General features: G+C 32.1%; 1 protein-coding gene across 20 annotated transcripts; it reads right to left on the bottom strand.

The window, feature by feature from the left end:
* Positions 1–4,664: 4,664 nt before the first annotated feature.
* LOC107625474 (Transducin/WD40 repeat-like superfamily protein) lies at positions 4,665–16,022 on the bottom strand. 20 transcript variants are annotated; one of them, XM_088503503.1, is made up of 18 exons: positions 14,042–14,364; positions 13,924–13,975; positions 13,629–13,809; positions 12,846–13,021; positions 12,660–12,744; positions 11,512–11,614; positions 11,330–11,414; positions 10,913–10,996; positions 9,918–10,318; positions 9,675–9,756; positions 9,405–9,581; positions 9,216–9,269; positions 7,701–7,787; positions 7,543–7,611; positions 6,424–6,470; positions 5,443–6,159; positions 5,005–5,149; positions 4,665–4,868 (listed from the first exon to the last, which is right to left on the bottom strand). In XM_088503503.1, the coding sequence occupies exons 3-18, from the start codon at positions 13,666–13,668 to the stop codon at positions 4,803–4,805; spliced, it is 2,418 nt and encodes an 805-aa protein (XP_088359629.1). In that variant the 5' UTR covers positions 13,669–13,809; positions 13,924–13,975; positions 14,042–14,364; the 3' UTR covers positions 4,665–4,802. The 20 variants fall into 20 exon arrangements, with proteins under 20 accessions (XP_088359629.1, XP_016183611.1, XP_088359622.1 ...); XM_016328125.3 differs by lacking the exon at positions 14,042–14,364 and adding an exon at positions 15,622–16,022 and having other exon boundaries at positions 4,665–5,152; positions 13,629–13,774; XM_088503496.1 differs by lacking the exon at positions 14,042–14,364 and adding an exon at positions 15,622–16,022 and having other exon boundaries at positions 4,665–5,149.
* Between the last annotated feature and the right edge of the window lie 4,776 nt (positions 16,023–20,798).

Raw genomic sequence — 20,798 nt, forward strand, 5'->3', positions numbered from 1 at the left:
TTTTCCATTTCTTTATCTTTGTGTAAACTCTTCTATCACTTTCACTGTGAAACCATTTTCTCTTTCTCAAGTTATTTTACAATATCTCTAACATTGGTGAAAGACGATTCCTTCTTCGGAGCCTCCTTCTTGTGAATTTTTGGAATTTTCCTTTATTAAGGATTGCATTATGCGCATAGCTTTTTTTCACCGAATCTTCATCTGCAATGTTGGTTTTTTCTTCCTTTTTATTGTTTTTGCATTTTCTGTTTCATTGTAGTTATGATCTTTTGTGTAATCTCTTTTGTAAAAAGAGTGCTAGATGTGATTTTCCTAGGTTTTTAGAGCTTTTTATAATGTTTCTTTTAACAATGTTGCCTCTATAGTTACTGTTTCTTGTAAAATCTTGCTTGTGAATAGCTAGAATGCCAATTTTATTGTAAATTCATGCTCCTGAGTTTCTTGGAGTGGATTCTGATTATGTAGTTAAATTTCTCTGTGTAATACATTTTTTTCTGCAATAGTATGCTTAATACCTTGTGATTTAGTGGTTTTGTCTTGCCCCTAAAATAGTGCCATTATCTCCTCTTGATGATGGTTCCATTTTGAAACTATGTGTGTTAAGGCCATTTTTCTGGTCTATGTTGATCTTGATCATGGCTAGATATGCCTGGGTTCATTTCTGTAGTAATGCCTGACTTCTTTAAAGTATATTTTTTTTGTTTTTCTTTTGTAGGTGATTTCTATGTGTTTTGTTCTGTAGTACATATATGGCGCCATGATTCTCAAGTATGGTGCCATGATCTCCAAGTTTGGCACCATCAATTGCCTTTCAAGCCAAACGCCAGGATCTCCAAGTATGGCGCCACCCAATTGCTTCATGTGGTGCCAAACGCCACCTGGCCTGTTCGGCGTTTGGCGCCAGTACCTAGACCCAGGGTGGCCCCCCACTCTCAAAAAAGCAAGTCCGTATATTTTAAATTATATTTTAATTTATTTTTAATTAGAAAAAGATATTAATTAAGTTTTTGAATTTAATTTCTGAATCAATTAGGATCATATATAAAAGAGAAGATATCTCAACCTGTGGGCTCTCTTCTCTTTTTCCGCACTTTCAGTTTGTACAATTTTTTAGGATTCTCTGCACCATGAGCAACTAAACCTCCATTGTTAAGGTTAGGAGCTATGTTTATTTAGATGGATTAATAACTATTGTTTTCTACTTCTGATTTAGGCATTAATTTACATTTAAGAATCGATTTCGTTCTTCATCCTATGGATTAGAGTATATTGAAAAATAACTCTTTTCTAACTTGAATTCTTGTTGAATCTTGAAAAAGTTATCTTACCTGAATAATAACTTGAAACTGAATTCTCGTAATTCTCTAACTATCTGAACTTAATGTGATACGTGACATATAAACATATCGTCTTTGGATTATTAGGGTTTTATGTGGCTTATAAACTAAGATTTGAACGTAAACCCTTTAATTAGATTAAGTGACTAAGGAATTGGCAGTTGATTGAGTTAGAGGAGGATTAAATTACCAAGGAATTAGAATCTAATCACTTAAAGTTTGTTGTGAATTGAATCTTTGCATAATCAAAGTGGTTTATAAGAATTGTTAATCCGAAAAAGTAAATATCTCCAAAACCGTAACTATTTTCTCATATAATTTTCACACCTCAATTCACTGTTTACTTTCTTAATTTCTCTAATTATTGATTAATGCAATTTGAACCCAAAACACTCCTTTGTGATTGTCTGACTAAGTAAATCATTCAATTATTGTTGCTTGGTCCATCAATCCTCGTAGGATCGACCCTCACTCATCACCTAAGGAGTTACTTGATACGACCCAGTGCACTTACCGGTTAGTTTGTGGTTTTCTAAATCTGCACCATATAGGAATGGTATCTTCTAGGCCTGTTCGAGTTGTACTCTTTTTTTTTCTTTGATTTTTTCTCTTTTTCTCTAGACTGATGTTGACTGCTTTGTCCCGACATCGGTTTCTTCAGTTATGTAGTTTCTTCCATGTTGATGTACTTATCAACTTGCTCTTGGACCTCGTACAGAGAAGTCGGGTGCCTTTTTGAGATGGATTGTAAGAAAGGACCTCTCTGAGGCCATTACTGAGCCTCATGATAGCTGTTTCGGTGGAAAAGTTCTGAATCTCCAAACATTCTTTGTTGAACCTTTCCATGTAAAACCTGAGGGTCTCTTCGACCTCTTGCCAAATATCCAAGAGATTTGAAGCATGCTTAACTTTGTCTTTTTGGATGGAGAATCAGGTGAGAAAACTCCTTGCCAAGTCATCGAAACTGGTCAACAATCTAGGAGGGAGATTGTCGAACCACTTCATTGCTGCCTTAGTTAAGGTAGTTAGAAATGCTTTGCACCGAGTTGCATCTGAGGCATCGGCCAAATACATTCGACTTTTGAAATTGCTTAGGTAATAGCGGGGTCGATTGTACCGTCACAGATATTCATGTCCGGGCTCTTTGGGAACCTTTGCTCGCATGATTTCTTCTGAGAAGGGGTTTTCACTTCCCAAGAGTGTGGATTCCCGATCAGTTCGAGGTTGTCTACCCTTGAGATCAGACACCAATTTCTCTAGTTTTTTCTCCAGGTCCCTGCGTCATCGTACTTCTCTTTACAGGACCTGCTCAGATTCACATTATTGTTTTAGCTCAATCTCGAACTGTTCCAACCAATCTTGATGTCCATGGACCAGCCCCATTAGCTTCATTGCATCTCTATCACCCGAGCCTCTAGGTCTTTGAACTTCAGATCCCAATCTTCATCCTCCATGGTCGTTCCTGTCTCTTCCTTCGTCGGTGTCCTATTTCTTTGTGAAGGGATAACAAGTGCTTGATAATCATTGATCTGTTCTTTTTCTTGGTTTTCTGATTCGGATATCGTGTGTCTGTCTTCTGAGTAATTATCTTCCATGGTTGGTTGTTGGATTCCAGGTCCCTGGCAACGACGCTAATGTTCTGAGGCTTACCTGCTGAAACCAATGTGAGTTGGGCTTGAACATGAGGTCCAAGCTCTTTTTTTGGGATGCTCTGACATTTCCTCCGACGAAGCAATGCCGTCCATGTTCTTCGAAGAGATTGGAGTGTGGTACCTATAAGGGACTCCGATGCTTAAGTTAAAAAAAGTTTTAGGCAAATTTTGTGTAGATTAGAGTTGCAAAATACCTGAGTTTGATGGGATATTTATATTATAGAAAAAATAAGTTGTTATCTTTCTGTAACTTATTCATCTATCATGATAGGTGAGTATTCTCCTCTTTTATTCTCGGAATTATTGAGATCTCATATTTAGATATATAAGCATATTTGTAAGTACAATTGAGATTCTGCGCAGAGCTCGACGTGAAGGGGTTGGACACTCTGATAGAGAGTGGACTTAGACTTTTTGGCCTTTGTTGATTTGGGCTCTATTCACTTTGGGTCTAGTATTTTTTTTTCTTTTGGACCAGCTTATGAAGAAATTATATTTTTAAATATTGGAGGAGAAAGAGTTTGGCTTTCTTGCAAATCTAATAGAGCGATCCTTTTGATTAATTTTAAAAACTAAAGGAACATTTTGATTATTATTTCTGTCTAATATTATGCCAATGTGAAGTTAATGTGCCACATAAAATTTTTGTTAATGCCGTTAACTTAGTTATTGATTGAGGGAGTATTTTAATTTTCGGTTTAAAGTTGAGAGATTATTTTGATTAATTTAAAAACTAGAGAATTATTTTTACTGTCGAATTAAAATGGACCATTTTTATTGTTATCTCTATTCTTGTAATTATCTGAATACATAGCATATGGTGTACGTTGGACAATTGCGCATATGAGACACAAATACTTAGATGTTGTGTTTGTGCTTCATAGTCCATTTTCGTAATCAATTTATTGAATAAGGTTTGGTAAAATGATCATTACGTTTGGTGCTATTTTGTAAATACTAATGGCAGTACATTGTAGTGTCCCCCCGTTAGTTAGCTGCACTTATGCCCTATTAAATTTGGGATTAATTACCAAATATGCATTCAAATGATTTAAATACTAACAAAAATAATCTTGAAAAAACAATACCTCCATCTAAGAACAAAGGCATCACTTAGGAGAGCGATGAACAATACAAACTAAAGGTAAAATAAACACATCAAAAAAATTTTGATCAAAACAAGCTCAAATATTTTAAGGGAAACTATCAAAATATTACATATCTAGAGACTAAAAATATATTTAAACCTGTAATTAATATTCTTGTTATCCCGTGTCAAGCATTAGCCTAATGTTTGTTAAAATAAACTCTTAATTACTAATTTGCAATGTAAATATTCCATTATTTATTGTGTTTAATATTATTATATGAAGAGTAAAACTGAACATTTAAATGTTATATTAAAATGTGAAATAAACTCTTAAACGGGCTTAAGATTAGAAAATTAACACCTTCAGTAACATTTTTATCGATTTCCGGTTGAATTATAATATATTATATTCGATCATTTGTGGAATCATAGTTCATAAATATCTTCCACTTGCTCATGTGGAGCACTCGTTTTCTTTTCATCAAAATAATTTTATAGTGGCTTTATGATCTCTTTTTTCTGGGGTTTTCGGTTCTAGTGTTTTACCGTACCATAGAGGATGATAGAGTTTACACATTAATAATGTAAACCAAAGTCCACATTATTGAATGCCACAAAGTTCAAGTTACTATAACAGCATGACTGCATGACATCCTCTTAAAGTTAAATTAAATGATCACATTTGTTAACAATTCAAGTCTTCTCATACAGGTAATGGAGAAACTAGAAAATCAGGTTGACGTCTCTGTAGCAATATCCCACAATAGGGACACAATGGTTTTGAGGAAACTGCTCGAGACAAAGATTTGGTTACAAAATCAGAATCAAACTGAAACGAAGACATTCCAAAAAGTGGGTCAGGCGCCAACCTAAACGCCACCCTATGGCAACACACACAAAACCACAGTGGGATACTAGGGCAAACCTTCATACTAACGGCGCATCTTGATAACTTATGCCGCTTATCATTGCTGCCACTGCCTGAAGTTTTGCCTTGACATAAACCAAACTCTGGGGACTCAAATGGAACTGATGCTGAACAATAACTGCATGACTCCAGAGCTGAACATCTACTGGACAGAAATAATCATGAGAAATGAAGAAAAATTTTGAAACTACATATTTGATGTACTGAGTAATGATTTTTGCAGCATTATGGAATTTAGTTAAAGCAGTTTTCTATTGCACAAGGAAACTTTAGCAAGAAATTACCAAGACAATGATGAATAATAAAAGCATTAATTAAATGATTCCAAGTTTCCAACTTTTCAATATTTAACCACCTTAGTGGTCAGGTAATCAGTAAATGATTTTAACATGCAGCGATATAATTCGAAATTGAAACTCTAGTACTAAATATTACCTTTTCTCATTGGTAACCTCTGATGCAATGGATTTCAACTCGCCACGTACATGATCGTTGTTTAGCGCAATCCATTGTTCCATTTGTGCTAGTCCAACAGGATACCAATGACCGGTTTGGAAAGGAGTTGCCCCTGGACGGGACTTGCTAGTTTGAGAAGCACAAAAACTAAAACCAACAAGCCTTTCACGGAGTTCTCTTTCACTGCTTCCAAGAATTGCTATCCACTTGGTTACTTGTTCGTCCATAGAACAGCATTCCCCTTTAGTGTTTTGAACTTCGCTGGATATTCGTGTGATTTCATCAGCATCCAGCTGCGCCAACATTACTCGTCTACAAATTATATTGAGCAAGTGTAGCATGCGAGAAGGAACACCTGACAAACTTGAAGAGACCTGCAGTAAAGTCTTTTCACTGGGAAGGTCCGTATGAAATCCCGGAAAAGACAGAGAGATCCACTTGATGAGTAAATGCTCTACATATCTTGGCATGCTGACCTTGAAGTCCAATAATGCCAAAATTATATCCAAAAGAACTAGGGGCCTATCAAGACACTGATATTGGTTCAAAGACCATATGATATTGGAACCCCAATTGGTTAAATCTTTCTCTGCCAAACCGGAATGTTCTTCAGTGTAAAATGGAACAGGACGATTCAAGCAAATATCCACATGTAGCCCACCAATCCAATGGTAATCAATAGCTGCTCTCAGTACCCTGCTCATGGTTCAAGAACAAAAATATCACAATTCCATATTTGTGGAATTTTTTCATTAAAACTTCGTTAGCAATAGACAAGGACAAAGAAAACAAATACTTAGTAGGAAAATAACTATTGACATGTATACAAGATTGGTTCAAAACACTAATTATTCGGGTAATTATACACTTTTTTATCTCCAAACTATTCCCCCCTTCTCTTCACACAGAGCCAAAACAGAATGCCAAAAGGTGAACTCAAGCTGAGAAATCATTTTGTACCTTCCTTCATACATTCGATTCAGTTTCTCAACATCAAAGCAATGAACCTGCAATAAACAAGTATAAATACTCAATAGAAACCTCATATAGTCAAAGAAGAAAAATTAAACTTCTAAATATTCTTGCAGCATATGCCTGGTTGAGGAATTAAAAGATAAAATAAAATTAAAGGTAGGAACTTCAAATTAACATGAATTATCTTCTTTTAAATTAGGGCTAACAAATCAATGCTAAACTCTAAGGTGACTGCTTCTATGAGTGAATGCATTGGCTAAATAGAAAATTGGATTAAACAACTAAAAAAAATGGAACAGCTGTGGAAAGATACTACTGATGTGATCAGTAAGAATATCATTCAATAGCTGTGATTTAGATTTCAGACAACAGGTAGGGACAACAGATTCAAACCAGAGACTATTATGATTATGTCCCAACAAAAGGGCCAGAGCAACATGCGTTGAATTAATAGAAGAATGATTTAGATATTCTGGATAAATGCATAAAACTTCCAGAAAGCCAAGATCATTTTTTAGCTTGGGAATCGCGCACACTTTTTTGGAATCAATAAAACAAATTCAGAAGAGGAAAGAAAAAAGAAGAAAGAAAAACAACACTATTAAGTTCCCTCCTTGAGCATTTGCTTCACTCATCACACATGGTTTAGTTAACGTTGCAAAATGAATGCAAAGAACAATGTTAGAACTGGTAGTTAGAAAGGGGAAAAAATGAGAAACAATCTGTTCATCTGTCCATCAATATACAAAGTTACTAATATGAGGAAGACTTAGAGCTCCTCTACTCACTAACAAATGTCAAAGACCCCTACCTAATCCCTATTTCTGATTGAGATTCCCTATATAGTGAACAAGGTTCCTTGAACTCAACAAGTACTAGATAGCTAAATGTTCTTAAAAATAGCATCTATAAGATGATTGCTAGTTCATTCTCTGTTTCTTGCTTTTTTCATATTAAAGGATGATGGGATATACAAAATTCCTAGATTTTTGGGCACTGCCTTTAATTTTTGTCTGGGCAATCAAGAATCCTGTGATTTTGGACAATGCACACAGGGTATGTACAAGTGAAAAGATTTTCTGAAAATAAAAGAAAATACCATACAGTAGCGACAACAAGATTTCCAGGTGAAACTGCTGCACCAAGGCATGAATCATATACATCATTTGAAGCCTGCAAGGAAAAAGGTGCATGTCTGCTTAAGGGGCGGAAATGGCAGAAGTCATATGAAAAGAGAGTAAAAAAGGACAAAAATAACATACGCTGGATGAATTGTTATTATGAGGCATATGAACAGGTACTTCTTCTAGGCATCTATCGCGCAAAATCCAGCTACGCACTAAATTATCCTACAAATATTTAAAAAACCAATCACGACTAAATCCCCATATGGTCCTTGAGATTCACAGCTTTCATTATTTTAGCCTCTCATATTCAAAATTCACTATACTGGTCCCCGAGATTCAGCTTCAAGCACCATATTGGTCCCTGGACCCTTTCCGACGTTGAGTCGACGAATGAAATGCTAAACTAGCTCTGACTTGCCATGGGGCTAAATGATGTCGTTTTATTTTAGGGCTTGAACAAAGGCGAAAATGAGATGGTTTTGGAGGATGAGGGGAGATAAAACAATTTGCACATGATATAAACTTTTCTTCGTCTTCTCGTTTTTGCCTTGTTTAAGTGCCAAAGCTAAACAAGGCAAAAACTTATAAATCAAGATTTTTTTTTAGCTTGAGTTTTTTTTTCCCCAAATCATATAAACTTTTCTTCAAGCAAGATTATGTATTTCATTATACTGCATTGTATAATTTTTGTATTTCTTTATGACTAATAATACTCTTACATTAAAATTCAGTAATCAGTTTTAATTTATGTTATTAAACTTCGTTAGATTGATAAATATATTTAAATATAATAATATGAGCAATGCTACATGGCCAGCAAATATTATCATTTTTGGCCAGCAATAATTTGCACCTATATTTACAAACGTTTTGCACACAACAAGCATATAATTTGCACATATATTTATTAGAGTTTTGCACACATGAATCAATATAGTTTGCACCCAAGTTTTTCAGACTTTGCACACATGAATTAGTAAAATCTATTTGTTAAAGACAATTTAGTGTTTGTGCTGGCCAAATTATGGTAAAAAATACTAAAAGATGCGGGCTCCCAAGAGTTTCTCTAATAATATATTTATATTAATATTAGTTAATTATTGATTATTAACTATAATTATGTTATGTAAATCAAAAAGCTATTCATTTCCACAAGTCAATCGAAGCACTTTTACGTTTATTGATTTCAATATTGAAAAGGCCTTCCCATTAAGCGCATCCAAAGAGGAAGGTGTTAAACGCTTTAGCGTTTTAAATTGGATACACTTCCCTATTTAGAGCTTTCCACGTGGAAGGCGCTTTCCCGTTAAAGCGCCTCCAAGTCAAATTGCAAAGGAAAAAATTACAAGGTGCAACCGTGGCAAAATGGTAGCATTTTGATGATAAGTTTTAAAAATAGTGTCATATTGGAAAACAAGCCCAAGTTGAAACCCTGTTATTGATAGAAGCTTAGAGATCCAATTTCTAGAAAATTGGAAGAGTAAGCACATTCTTCTTTTGAAATCCGAGACAAATATTTAATGTCCTTCCCTCTTCAATATAGAAAAATCTAGTCACATCAATTAAACCATGACTCAAAAATCTTATAGAAGATAAAGTGACAATATATAAAAAAAATCATACAATATAACTTTATTTAAATAAATTTACCTGGCTACAGCTGTACAAACATCTTCCACCAAATGCCCATGCCAAGCCAGTAACCTGGAGGAAATCAACATTGAAGAAATCAACAAAGTATTGCAGCTTCAAGAAGTCATCTAACTCAAGAGAAAGGAACAATAATAATATTAAAAGAATAGAATTATAATATTTGAACAAATAAAATAAAAAACCTACGATATAGTCATGTGCATCATATGAACCAAGCTTGTTGAATTCCTTAGAAGATATGTCACATAGCCATATTTCAAAGGAGCCAGAACCTTTGCCTATTGCTAAAAGCATCTTGGAAGAGCATTGAACATGCACAGTTACTGAAAGTACAGAAACTGGGACAACATTGACAGTTATAACCTATTTAGAAATTAAAAACTCAGTAAATGAAGTGCTGAGAAAGAAAGATAGAAGTGACAAGAGTCTGAAATTTAAGTAAGAACTAGAAAGTACCTCCTTCAACAAAATGAACACATTCTGATCCACTTCTGTTGATTTAATCAATTTGTGATAGTCACCCAACCAAACCTTGACACTGATAAGTGCATATATTTCAGCTTAGGTCAGATATTTGGTGCAAAATGTAACAACATACACGCAGTCTAATTAGAAGTGTGAGGGAACTGAGGATCAATACATTGACCACTTAATCAAGAGTCTAAGGTGCTATGTCAAGAATCATTCATTTTAACTCACCTCCCATCAGAGCTTCCAGTAGCTAATAAAATTTGTGGATTTGAGGAATTAACAGAAAATGACAACCAACTTATTGTTGTAACCCATGAATTGTGTGCTTCAAGAAATCCAACAAATTTCACAGCAGATGGGATTTTTCCACCCTCAATAGTATAGCAATCTGGTGCATAAAATCTCCATAAAGAAATTTTACCAGACTTCCCTCCAACAGCAAGTAGGCTGACAGTAGCGTGAATATCATGCAGTAAAGGAGACCATGAAACAACAATTGAGCTTAGCATTGCACTGCGAGTAGCATATTGATCAGCACTTATCACAGGCAACGTGTGGTTCTCGGGCACTGTTTTCAAGGATTTCTTTTTAGGTTTAGCCACAGAATCTATTTCATCTGATGCATTTCTCTGCATGAACAATCTAACTTTAAGTACATAAAATCAAATTAACAAATATATAAAATTGTTTCAGTTAACCACAATTGTTTTAGCTGTAGTTAACTATGATTTACGGTAAAAAAAATGATGAGAATGAATGTACAACTTATTATAGAAAAACCATAGTTTATATTACCAACAAGAAAAATGGCCATTCTGTTCATGAAGCATATACGACAAAAGAAAGCATTTTTTATTTTATTTGAAATTAAATCCATATCACATTTAATTTATATACTTTGTATCAGAACAAGCATCATCATGACTCGATTTCAACAAAAGTCCAATATTAGATTCTCTAGAGACTGTGTCTGGGGTGCGTACATATATAAGTAACATGCATCCAGGTCATATAAACTTTGTTAATGTCCCCTTATTTTGAAACAGCATTTTTCAAGTTATTGATTATCATCTGATCTTTTCTTTTCTGCTGGCATAAAATAGATGATATCAAAAGATGAAATATATCATGAGCATGACTGGTCTCAGAATAACTAATTCTACCCCAAGTAGAGTACGAAAAAAGAAAACCAACCAAGAACATGGATGGATAAGATAACTTACTTTGGAAAAATCTAATGAAGTCCCCGTGCCTTGAAACTCAGTACATTGCAAATATTCAAACAGCCGTTCACTAACGTTCACAACCTAAACAAAATAAGAATAGTGGCAGTTGGCAGGCAATTAAACATGCAAACTATAAACACCTTCAATTTCAGTTCCATAAATGGAAACGCAAAAAGGAATTAGACACAACATACTTTCTATTTTACATATTTACAGCTAACATTTAATTTTTCTCCAAAGATGCTACAAAATTACAACTTTTCTCAATCAGATCTGCTTTCAAAAGAAGCAATATCCCTATCCCAATCCCAATATGAACTATGCAGTTCACAGTTCAGTTTCATGTTTTCTTTAAGCACACAAAGATGGCATCAGTTCCTATTCCACATGATAAACCACTTTTATTGCACACACCTCAATCCATTCTGAACAGAAATCACAAAAGGGTGGACGATAAACCTTCACGTGTCCTTCGCTAGTGCAAACAGCCAGCAAGCACCTGTAAATAATATATATTACTTATCGAATAAAATATCAATTTTGTCATTGAATAGAAATAACTGTGCATCTTTGCTTGCTAACCATCAAATTCTTACCCTGAATTCAAAGCAATGCCAAGTGGCGACCATGATATTGACTGAACAACAGGCTTATCATCACGGTACAAACTAATAGGGAGGAGGCATCCAGAGATTAAATCTGTGCAATGCATGATTCAATTCAGAAATGTTAGCATTCTGTGGTTGGCAGCTCTCATTCAAAATGATTAAAAATTCTTTTACCAAATATTAATAATAAACATCAAGATTGACCATGTTACATGACAAAGAAAACTCTCTCCAAACCATAAAACTCATCCCTATATGAGCACTACCAAAAACAAAAATCTCCATATACTGTATAACAACTGAGTAGTTTCACATGTTTGGCATTGACCATGTAAGGTAATGTGGTTTTCCCGTTAATGGTTCCTTTATTTTTCTGGTTTATCAAGGGATTACCCATCCCTACTACTAGGAAAATAGGCTAACCCCTCTTCAATAATAGCCAGGCTTCCCTCCCAAATCAGGTCCTCTCAACTCATAATTGAATGGGATACTCCATAGTGTTGTATATCGACTATAGCTAGGTTTGAACCTAGTTCTTCATGTATACTACCCAAACTCCTCACCACTAAACCACTCTTAGGTAGTGTTTGTTTTCAAAGACTGAAATCGGGACTGAGTATTGTGTTTGGTTGCCAGATACTAGAACGAAAATTTTAGTTTCACAACACAAAATTCCAGTCCCTTTAGTACCTCAAAAAGTGGAGAAACAAGACTAAAATTTCTAAAGATGGAGACTGAAACTTTTAACATTTTCTTTAATAACTAAAGGTATTTTAGTAAATATCTTTATTTCATCTCCATATTCTTCTTGAACCAAACAAGATACTAAGACATAACTTAGTCCTATACACTTTACACCAAACATAATATAGAGACTTAATTTAGTCTCAGTCTCCCAATCTCTGTCTCTGTCTCAGTCTCCATCTCCTTTCCAAACACAGCCTTAGCGACTAACAAAGCTGCTTCCTACATTTGTGTAGCCAATGCTTTGTGCTTTGTGGATATGGATCCGTTTAAACCAGGCGATGAGTAACTTTTAAGTCCGAATGAATTTCATGATCCAACCATTAAAATAAAATAAAATCTTATAGAAATAAAAGAAAAAACATAACAAGTGAGTAGCTTATGAATTTGACCTTTTCTTTCAACAAAGCCAGAGAGGAATGGCTCAATTGGAGAGATTTTGATTATTCCACGTGGTCCATGAGGCATGTCTGGTCTCTGACCAAGGGAAAAAAAGGACAAAAAAAAGTTAGCAATAAAAAACATTTTTTTTTTATAAAAATACATAAAATAGAGCGAAAGAAGGGAAGAGTACAAACAAGAATGGTAACGAAATGGGTGGTAGCAACAGCAAGGAGGTTGTCTTGGGACCAAGCAATGGCGTTTGGGAAACTAGGCGAACCAAGAAGCATAGTAGTCTGTAACGGAGCTGGAGAGGAAGAGGAAGAGGAAGAAGCCATGTGTTTATCACACGTCAATGTAGCTCGTCCTTCTTCTGTTTAAATAAAAATCAAAATGACAAAAACTAAAAAAATTGAAAAGAGCGGTAGTGACAGTGCCAACGAAATAAATCAAACCCACCTTGGTTGAACTGCACATAAGATAGGTGAGAACATCTCTATATAATGTAATCTAATCTTAGGGTTTTAGTTGTGAAATTGTGGAAGATTTTAGAAAGGAAGACAGAGACAAGTTTTAGAGAGAAAAACAAGAAAGAAGGGAAAACTGAGTAGTGCAATCTTGGTTGAACATGCATATTGCAAGCCATTCGGATTATGAGGTTAGTTTAGTATATACCAAGGTTGCAAGAACCAAATCGGTCAATGAATTAGTTAAGTGAATGATTCAATATTCTGAGTACAGTCGAACTTGTTTAATTAAATATAAAATAAAATTATTGAAATACATTATAAATTTTTAAATATTTAAGTTCAATGACTGGTATAGTAATAAAATTCAAAATTTCACAATCCACGTAATAACTTATCTATGTTTCATCGCTAAAATTTCACATTCAAATTCAAACATTAAAATTTATAATTAAAAAAAAATTAAAATGCACATAAGTTATAGCTACTACAACTCGGAATACTTATCAGTACCTCTGTTCCAAAGAGGGAAGTGCAAATCAAACCCATCCATGAATGAAGACTATAGAAATTGACCACAATACCATCCTTCCCATGAAAATTAATCCAAATTCCAAATATTCCAGAAGCTAGAGCCACACCTTGAAGCCCTAAATGCACTGATTTTTTCAATGTAATAGAATCAGTCAACCATCTGTGCACCAAAATTGTAGCCAGAACAATATTGTTTATAAAAATAAATAAATTAATTAAAATTTACATTATGATTTCTTTCAAACAAGTTTTAGAGCTAATTAAAACAAGTTACCTTCTCCACTTAAGAGAATAAATCCAATGACCATCAGCAACGGACGAAGAACCTGCAATTATTAGAACATCAAAAGAGAGTAAAGAGAAAGAGAGTGATGGTGTGACTGTGTGCATACTACTTAGATGAAGTCTTGTTAAGGAAGAGAAGGGAGTAGGGTCGATTTAAAGGCAAGGGCCCAAAAACTGACAAGGAGTGCAAAGCTGCAAGGCCTAAAAGTCTTGCTACAAAGAAGACAAATGCGGAACAGGGACGTGAGCTAGCTACCGCGAACAGAGGTGAGGCCACGAAAACAGTGAGCGACGCACGATGGAGAAGGTGGGGGTGACTAGCTGCTCTCTCTCTCTTCTATGATGTGGGCGTGAGTACATGAGAATGAGAGTGGGTTTAACGTTGGCGGTTATTGATTTCAATTATTTTTTTCCTTTAACTTTATAAAACGACGTTTATAGTGTTTCAACAGACCGGTTGACACTAAAAAACCAGTCGAGTTCATGCGATTTACCGGTTAACCACAAATTCGATCTATTTTTTTATTTGTTTTTTGCTTAGGAATTTTTTAACAATTAACTTTTGGTGAACTTAAAAGAAAAAAAATTTTTCAAATTATTTTGTTTAGAAAATGTTATAAAAAATAATTTTATATTTTAATATCTTATACAAAAAAAATTTTATCTATTAATTATATTTAAATATAATAATATAAAAGTATTTATTTATTTATTTATTATAAAAAAAATCTTTTTTTTAAAAAAAATTATTTAACCAAAAATATAAATTATAATTTCTCAAAAAAATATTTTTTAATTTTTTAGAACTTTTATTTTTATTATTAAAAATTTATTAAATCTTTTTTTATCAACTAAACACAATATCTCTTCTTCTTTCTTCCTTTTTTTTAATTTGACTTATAATATTTTATAATAAAAAATATTAAAAAATTATCAAAATTTATTATTTTTTATTATTAATTAACTGTCAATTTAATTTCTTTAGTTTATTTTTTTATCTAATAATTTAACAATATATTTTGACACATATTTTTAAATTGATAGTCACTGATAATTGAAAACAATAAATTCAGATAATATTTTAGTATTCCTCTCTTATAAATTATTAACTATCCTAATTAAAAGCTACTAACTACTTTTTAATTTTTATGAAAATATCATTTTTTAAGTAATTTTTTTAAAGATTAAAAAAGAGAAAGGTAAAAGTAATAAGAGTTGTGAGTACTGTGGGAAGCTCCAGGTTACAAGTACTGTGGGAGTACATAAAGAAGTACAGTGCAGTTTAGTTGTTTTATTCAATTTTTTTTTTTAATTTTTCAATTGTAATAAGCTCCACTATAACTGAAAAAGGAATTCAATAATGCAAAAATCACTAGTAGAGCCTGCTCCGATGAAATTATGGTCTTAAATCTTTATGCATCTATATCTAAAAATTTTTTTTTTTCAACTTTCGAACTGAAAATAATATCAAAAGAAGAAATATGAATATAAGATTGATTGGAACATGGCTCCTAGAGAGTAACGTATTAATTAAAGAGGACCTTATAAATTGCAGCCTAATTTAATAACTATAAGAGAATTACAATCTCTTATGAAAATTCTTCAGAAAAACCAGTAAAAATTCCAATAAAAAAACAAAGAAACAATAGGATAGCAAGAGAAATAGAGGAGAGAGAAGGAAACGTACCTAGCGCAGATGATGGCGGAGCAGAATCACAGCTTGATGTTATCAACTTCGAGCAGTAGCCTCACAGATTCACAAACTAGAGCGGCGGTGACACCAGAGTGAATGGGGAGGGACAACAAAACAGAGCAGATACCAAGGGACAGCGGAGCAGGGAGGGCATACCAAAGCCCACGCGTAGCAACAACAGTGTAGCAAATTAAAGGCAAACACAGAGTCACAGTGCTAGGCTTCCATTGAGGAGGTTTGGGAATGGAGTTTGGGGAAGAGAGAGAGGAGGACGCAATGGAGCAGAGAAAGATGCGGCTAGCAGAGGAAAAGACAGACGTGGCGCCGCTGAGGGATGAGTAGAAGAAGGGTCCAAGAAGAAGAGGGGTGAGAGAGAAAGGGCAGAAATCTATGATGATATTATACAAAAATTGAGTTTCTGTATTTAATAATGAAAGTTGCTTATGCAGAATATTTATTATAATAATTTAAATATATCAATTAATTAATTTGATTAAATATTTAAATATTAATATAATTTATTATCATTTATATTATTTAATTAATTATACTACATTAATTATAATTTATTATATTAATTAATTTGAAGGATTACCATGTGTTCATAACACGCAACGGAAGAAAAGAAAGTAATCCTTAAAGGTCTATTTATAATCAAATAATTAAAATAAATTAACTATTAATTTATTAGAAAATCATCTCAATAAAAATAACTGCATCACATGCTTAAAAAAATATATATTTGAATTAATCCTATTAATTCACAAACTTTAAGAAATATAGGAATAAAAATTTAAACACAAAAAAGCCAAAACTCTGATACCACTGAAGGATTACATGTGTTCATAACACGCAGCAGCGAAAGAAAAGAAAGTAATCCGTAAAGATCTATTTTGTCCTTAAACTTTATTCCAATAATATACAATATATATAGATCAGATCTAAATACCTGAGTACGCTAGTAAAAAATCTTTTTCTCCTTCGATGGTACGAAGGCGCTATGTATATCCACACCGAGACCAACATTTGCTGTCAACTCTTTGACCAATGGATATCTGATCTAAATTGAGAAACTTCTTGCAACTCTTTTCACGCCATAAAATTCTTCTCCAAGAATCAGGCTCACATACGTTTATGTGTGTAGAGATAAAGGAATAAAACCCTTGTTCTCGTTCATTCCTTTACTCTTGGCATACATATATATATATATATATATATATATATATATATATATATAAGTATGAGATTTGTTACTGATTTTAAATTTGAATCTCAATTCAAATTTAAATCATATCTTGAAATTCTAAATCTGAATCCTTCAAATTTATGAATCATATCATAACTCAATTTGAAAACAGAATCAGTTAGGATCTCATCCAAATTTAGAAATAGAATAACTAATTATTCTCAAATCTCATTTAATATTCTCAATTATCATATTATTATTATATTCTTGGTACTAGCAAAGAATACAATAATATTCCATTTGAATTAATATAATTATTTATTTGATTAAATCAAATAATAATTAAATAATTCTACAACAAATATTAAAACACTCGTTAGTGTGTGACTCCATAAGTTCAATACTAAGCGGGTAGTAAATTAGTCATACTAAATTTACTAATCAAGGTTGGCGTCTAGCAACACTCCTCAACGACTCGATAGTATGAAGTAATATATTTTTACTAAGAACATTAGAAGAACAAAGTATAATTCGTTCCATCTTTCCAGCTCTTGGTTAACCCTTAGAGTATGGTTTAATTGTCAAACTCTAACTTGTTATTATAATGAACTGTGAATGACTTAAGAAACTCATTTCTTCATTCATTCAATCCCCTTGGCCAAGGTTTTATTCATCTCAGTCATTATAATTATAGAGCTCAAACTCTTTACCAAGAGTTGACGGATTCCTTATTGACTAATCATTAATTCTACATACAAGTATTTAAATCATACCCAATATCCATTCAACTAGCACCCTAGGGTATTAGGTGTCTGGAATCAAAGTATAATAAATGTATTGTTAATTACTATGACAGTCGCAGGTCAAAGGAAACTCTATTACTATGTTCATCTTGAGAATATCCTATTGACAAATATGCAATAATTATAACTATTAGGAATTCTCAAAGTGAGTCAGTTCAATGGTCATATCTCTATAGGATTTAATAAATAAGATCTATTAATCTTCATCCAATGAAGACCATTATATATATATATATATATATATATATATATATATATATATATATATATTGATCTTTCCGGATTATTAACGTCCTTTTTAATAATCCTATGACCAAGAACAATTTAGATTAAATTATAAAAGATTTATCTCTCAATATTATGATCACTATCACAATGATAAATCTCTAAATTTAATCAAAGACCTTATTATATTAATATTTTAATATAATAACAATAACAAATTATTTGATACGTGATTGATTGAATTGTGGTCATACTACTTATTCCCAACATAATTAGCTTATTTATTTATAAAATCTAAAATAAAATAAATAATTTGGTGTTTATTCTAATTGAACTCATTAATTTAATTATATATTATATATGAATTAACAATAATTTATAAATTATTTTATAGTATAATATTTAATAAAATAATTTATAAATTATTTTATATTATATATGTATTAATGAAATATTATATATGTGTTAATTAAATATTATATACGCACGATGTAATGAATACAAAAGTAGTTTATATAATAATGATAATATTATATATGTACGGTGTATTCTTTTTTGTTTTGGTATTATATAATATTGATAAGATTATTATATAGTATTGATAATATGCTTATAACACTCCGAATTTTTAAAAAATTAAATAATGAGTTATTTATTATTTATTATTTTATTTAAAAAAGTTATTTTTTTAAAAATAATTAAATTAAATTTTATGATACTTTGAGTTTAAAATCTATTAAAATTTTTAAGTAATTTTTATTAGAATAAGATATTTCGAAAAAAATAAAAAATTATTATTATTATTATTATTATTATTATTATTATTATTATTATTATTAAAAAAGTTCATTTGGCCGAAGCCATTTGAGAACAAAGAAAGAAAAGAAACTTACTATAAATAAAGTTGGTATAAAATAAAAAGGGTTAGAGGAAAGTAACGCCTAAATTTTTAGTACGATCATGAGGTGCTAAAAGTTAGGGTGTTACATTATGGTATCAGAGCAGTTCGTTTTTGTTAAAGCCTCGAGAATGGATTGATTATGTTTCACTGCATACTCATGCAATAGGACTTAATGACAAGAGTTTGAGTTTTAGATACATGACTGTCTATTGATTAATGCTGTTAGGCGATCGTTGCATTTTTCATGGTATTAGGTTTGACCAACTTAATACTAATGATTTATGTATATGAGAACACTAACGGGTTGTCATGGACGAAATAAGATTAATAGATAATGCGAATTACGGGATTTGGAAATGTTAGAAGTTACGTTTTAAGGATTTGGAAATGTTAGAAGTTACGTTTTAAAGATTCGTTTCAAAATATACCCTTTATTCGTGCTACACGAACTCGTGCCATCTCTTCTTTCATTATCTTCATTGTAATTCTTACTTTAGATTTTCTTAGATTGTGATTTAATTATTTTTTTTCGACCAAATCTTATTGTTTCTGTGCATCTTTGTTGGCCTGTAAATCTAATTGCCCACCTGACCTCTTCTAAACATTATCTTTAATATTCTTGTACTTATCCTTGTGGACCTTATTTTTTTTAATTTGAGTTTAAATTTGTTCTAACGAAAATTTTTGTAAAGTGGGTAGGAATATAATCTCCGAATTTTTGAAAAATTAAATAATGAATTATTCATTATTTACTATTTTATTTAAAGAAAATTATTTTTCTAAAAATAATTAAATTAATTTTTTATTACTTTAAATTTAAAATCTATTAAAATTTTTAAATAATTTTTATTATAATAAAATATTTTAAAAAAGATAAAAGAATTATTGTTATTATTATTATTATTATTATTATTATTAAAGTTCATTTGGCCGAAGCCATTTGGAAACAAAGAAAGAAAAGAAACTTAACGTATAAGCATATATACATATTTATATATAATCATGACACATAAGCCCTCATGTGTCACCTTAATACCAATTAATCATTCTTCCTTCATTAACTTTTCTTCTTCCAAGCAAGATCGAATTATTTTCTTTGGAGAAAAGAAAAAGAAATTATCATGGGTGAGAGAGATCTCTATGGAACCTCCGAGTTTCGGCTTCAATTTTTTGCGATCCGTAACTCTAATAAAAAATCTAATTCGATAAAAGTGTTTGTAACTTTCTCCTCTACACGTTGGCGTTGTTTTTATCCAGTAGAAGTTGACGGTGACGTAGCTCATCTTCCCCTTGAGTTCGGCCAATTGGAGTTCTAGGAGATACAGGCGATTTATGATGCTTTCCTCTTCAGCAGCTCGGTCAGAAAGCTTCTCCGAAACTTTCGTTGATTTTGATTTCATACAAAGATAGAAAATTTTGTTTTAAAATTAACCGTTTTTAATTTAAGAATGTCCAAAAGTATAGTAAATAATTGCAAATATGTTAGTAATTATAATATTATTGAGATTAGATTTCTTTGCTATAAATGATTGGCTGTGATTTTGATTGATTTTGGTAATTAATTTGATTGATTCTGAAATAAGTACTGGTTTAGATTGAGATAAGTTAAGGAATGATAGAAGTGAGAGAGTCATGAGGGTGGTGAAGTCTATTTTTAAAAGGAGGTTCTATTCGAATTCTTGCAAAAATATACAAAAAAGTGACTTTATTTTGGAAACCTGATTTACAAGCTTATTTTGAGAAATAACTCTATGTTAGAAAAGATTTGCTTTACATATTTACTCATATTGAGAAAAGGGTTTTGTATTCAAAGTTCGAGTTATAAATTTATACTAAGAAGTGACTTGGGTTTGAAACCGTTGGAAAGAGTTTGAGAAAATATTGGTTTGATTCAATAGCAAAAGAACTGAAAGGGAGCTGAATTTTATTAAAATGAAAAGTGGCTTAGCTTCAAAGAGAATGTTTTAATTACTGAGAAATTATTTGACATTTGGAAAGGTTGAGAATTGGTTTGGTTGGAACCCTTGAAGGGTGACAAAGCCCGAATTTTAGAGGA

Source organism: Arachis ipaensis, chromosome B2 (assembly GCF_059453495.1).
Source record: "Arachis ipaensis isolate K30076 ecotype BB chromosome B2, ASM5945349v1, whole genome shotgun sequence".
NCBI classification, from domain to species: Eukaryota; Viridiplantae; Streptophyta; class Magnoliopsida; order Fabales; family Fabaceae; genus Arachis; species Arachis ipaensis.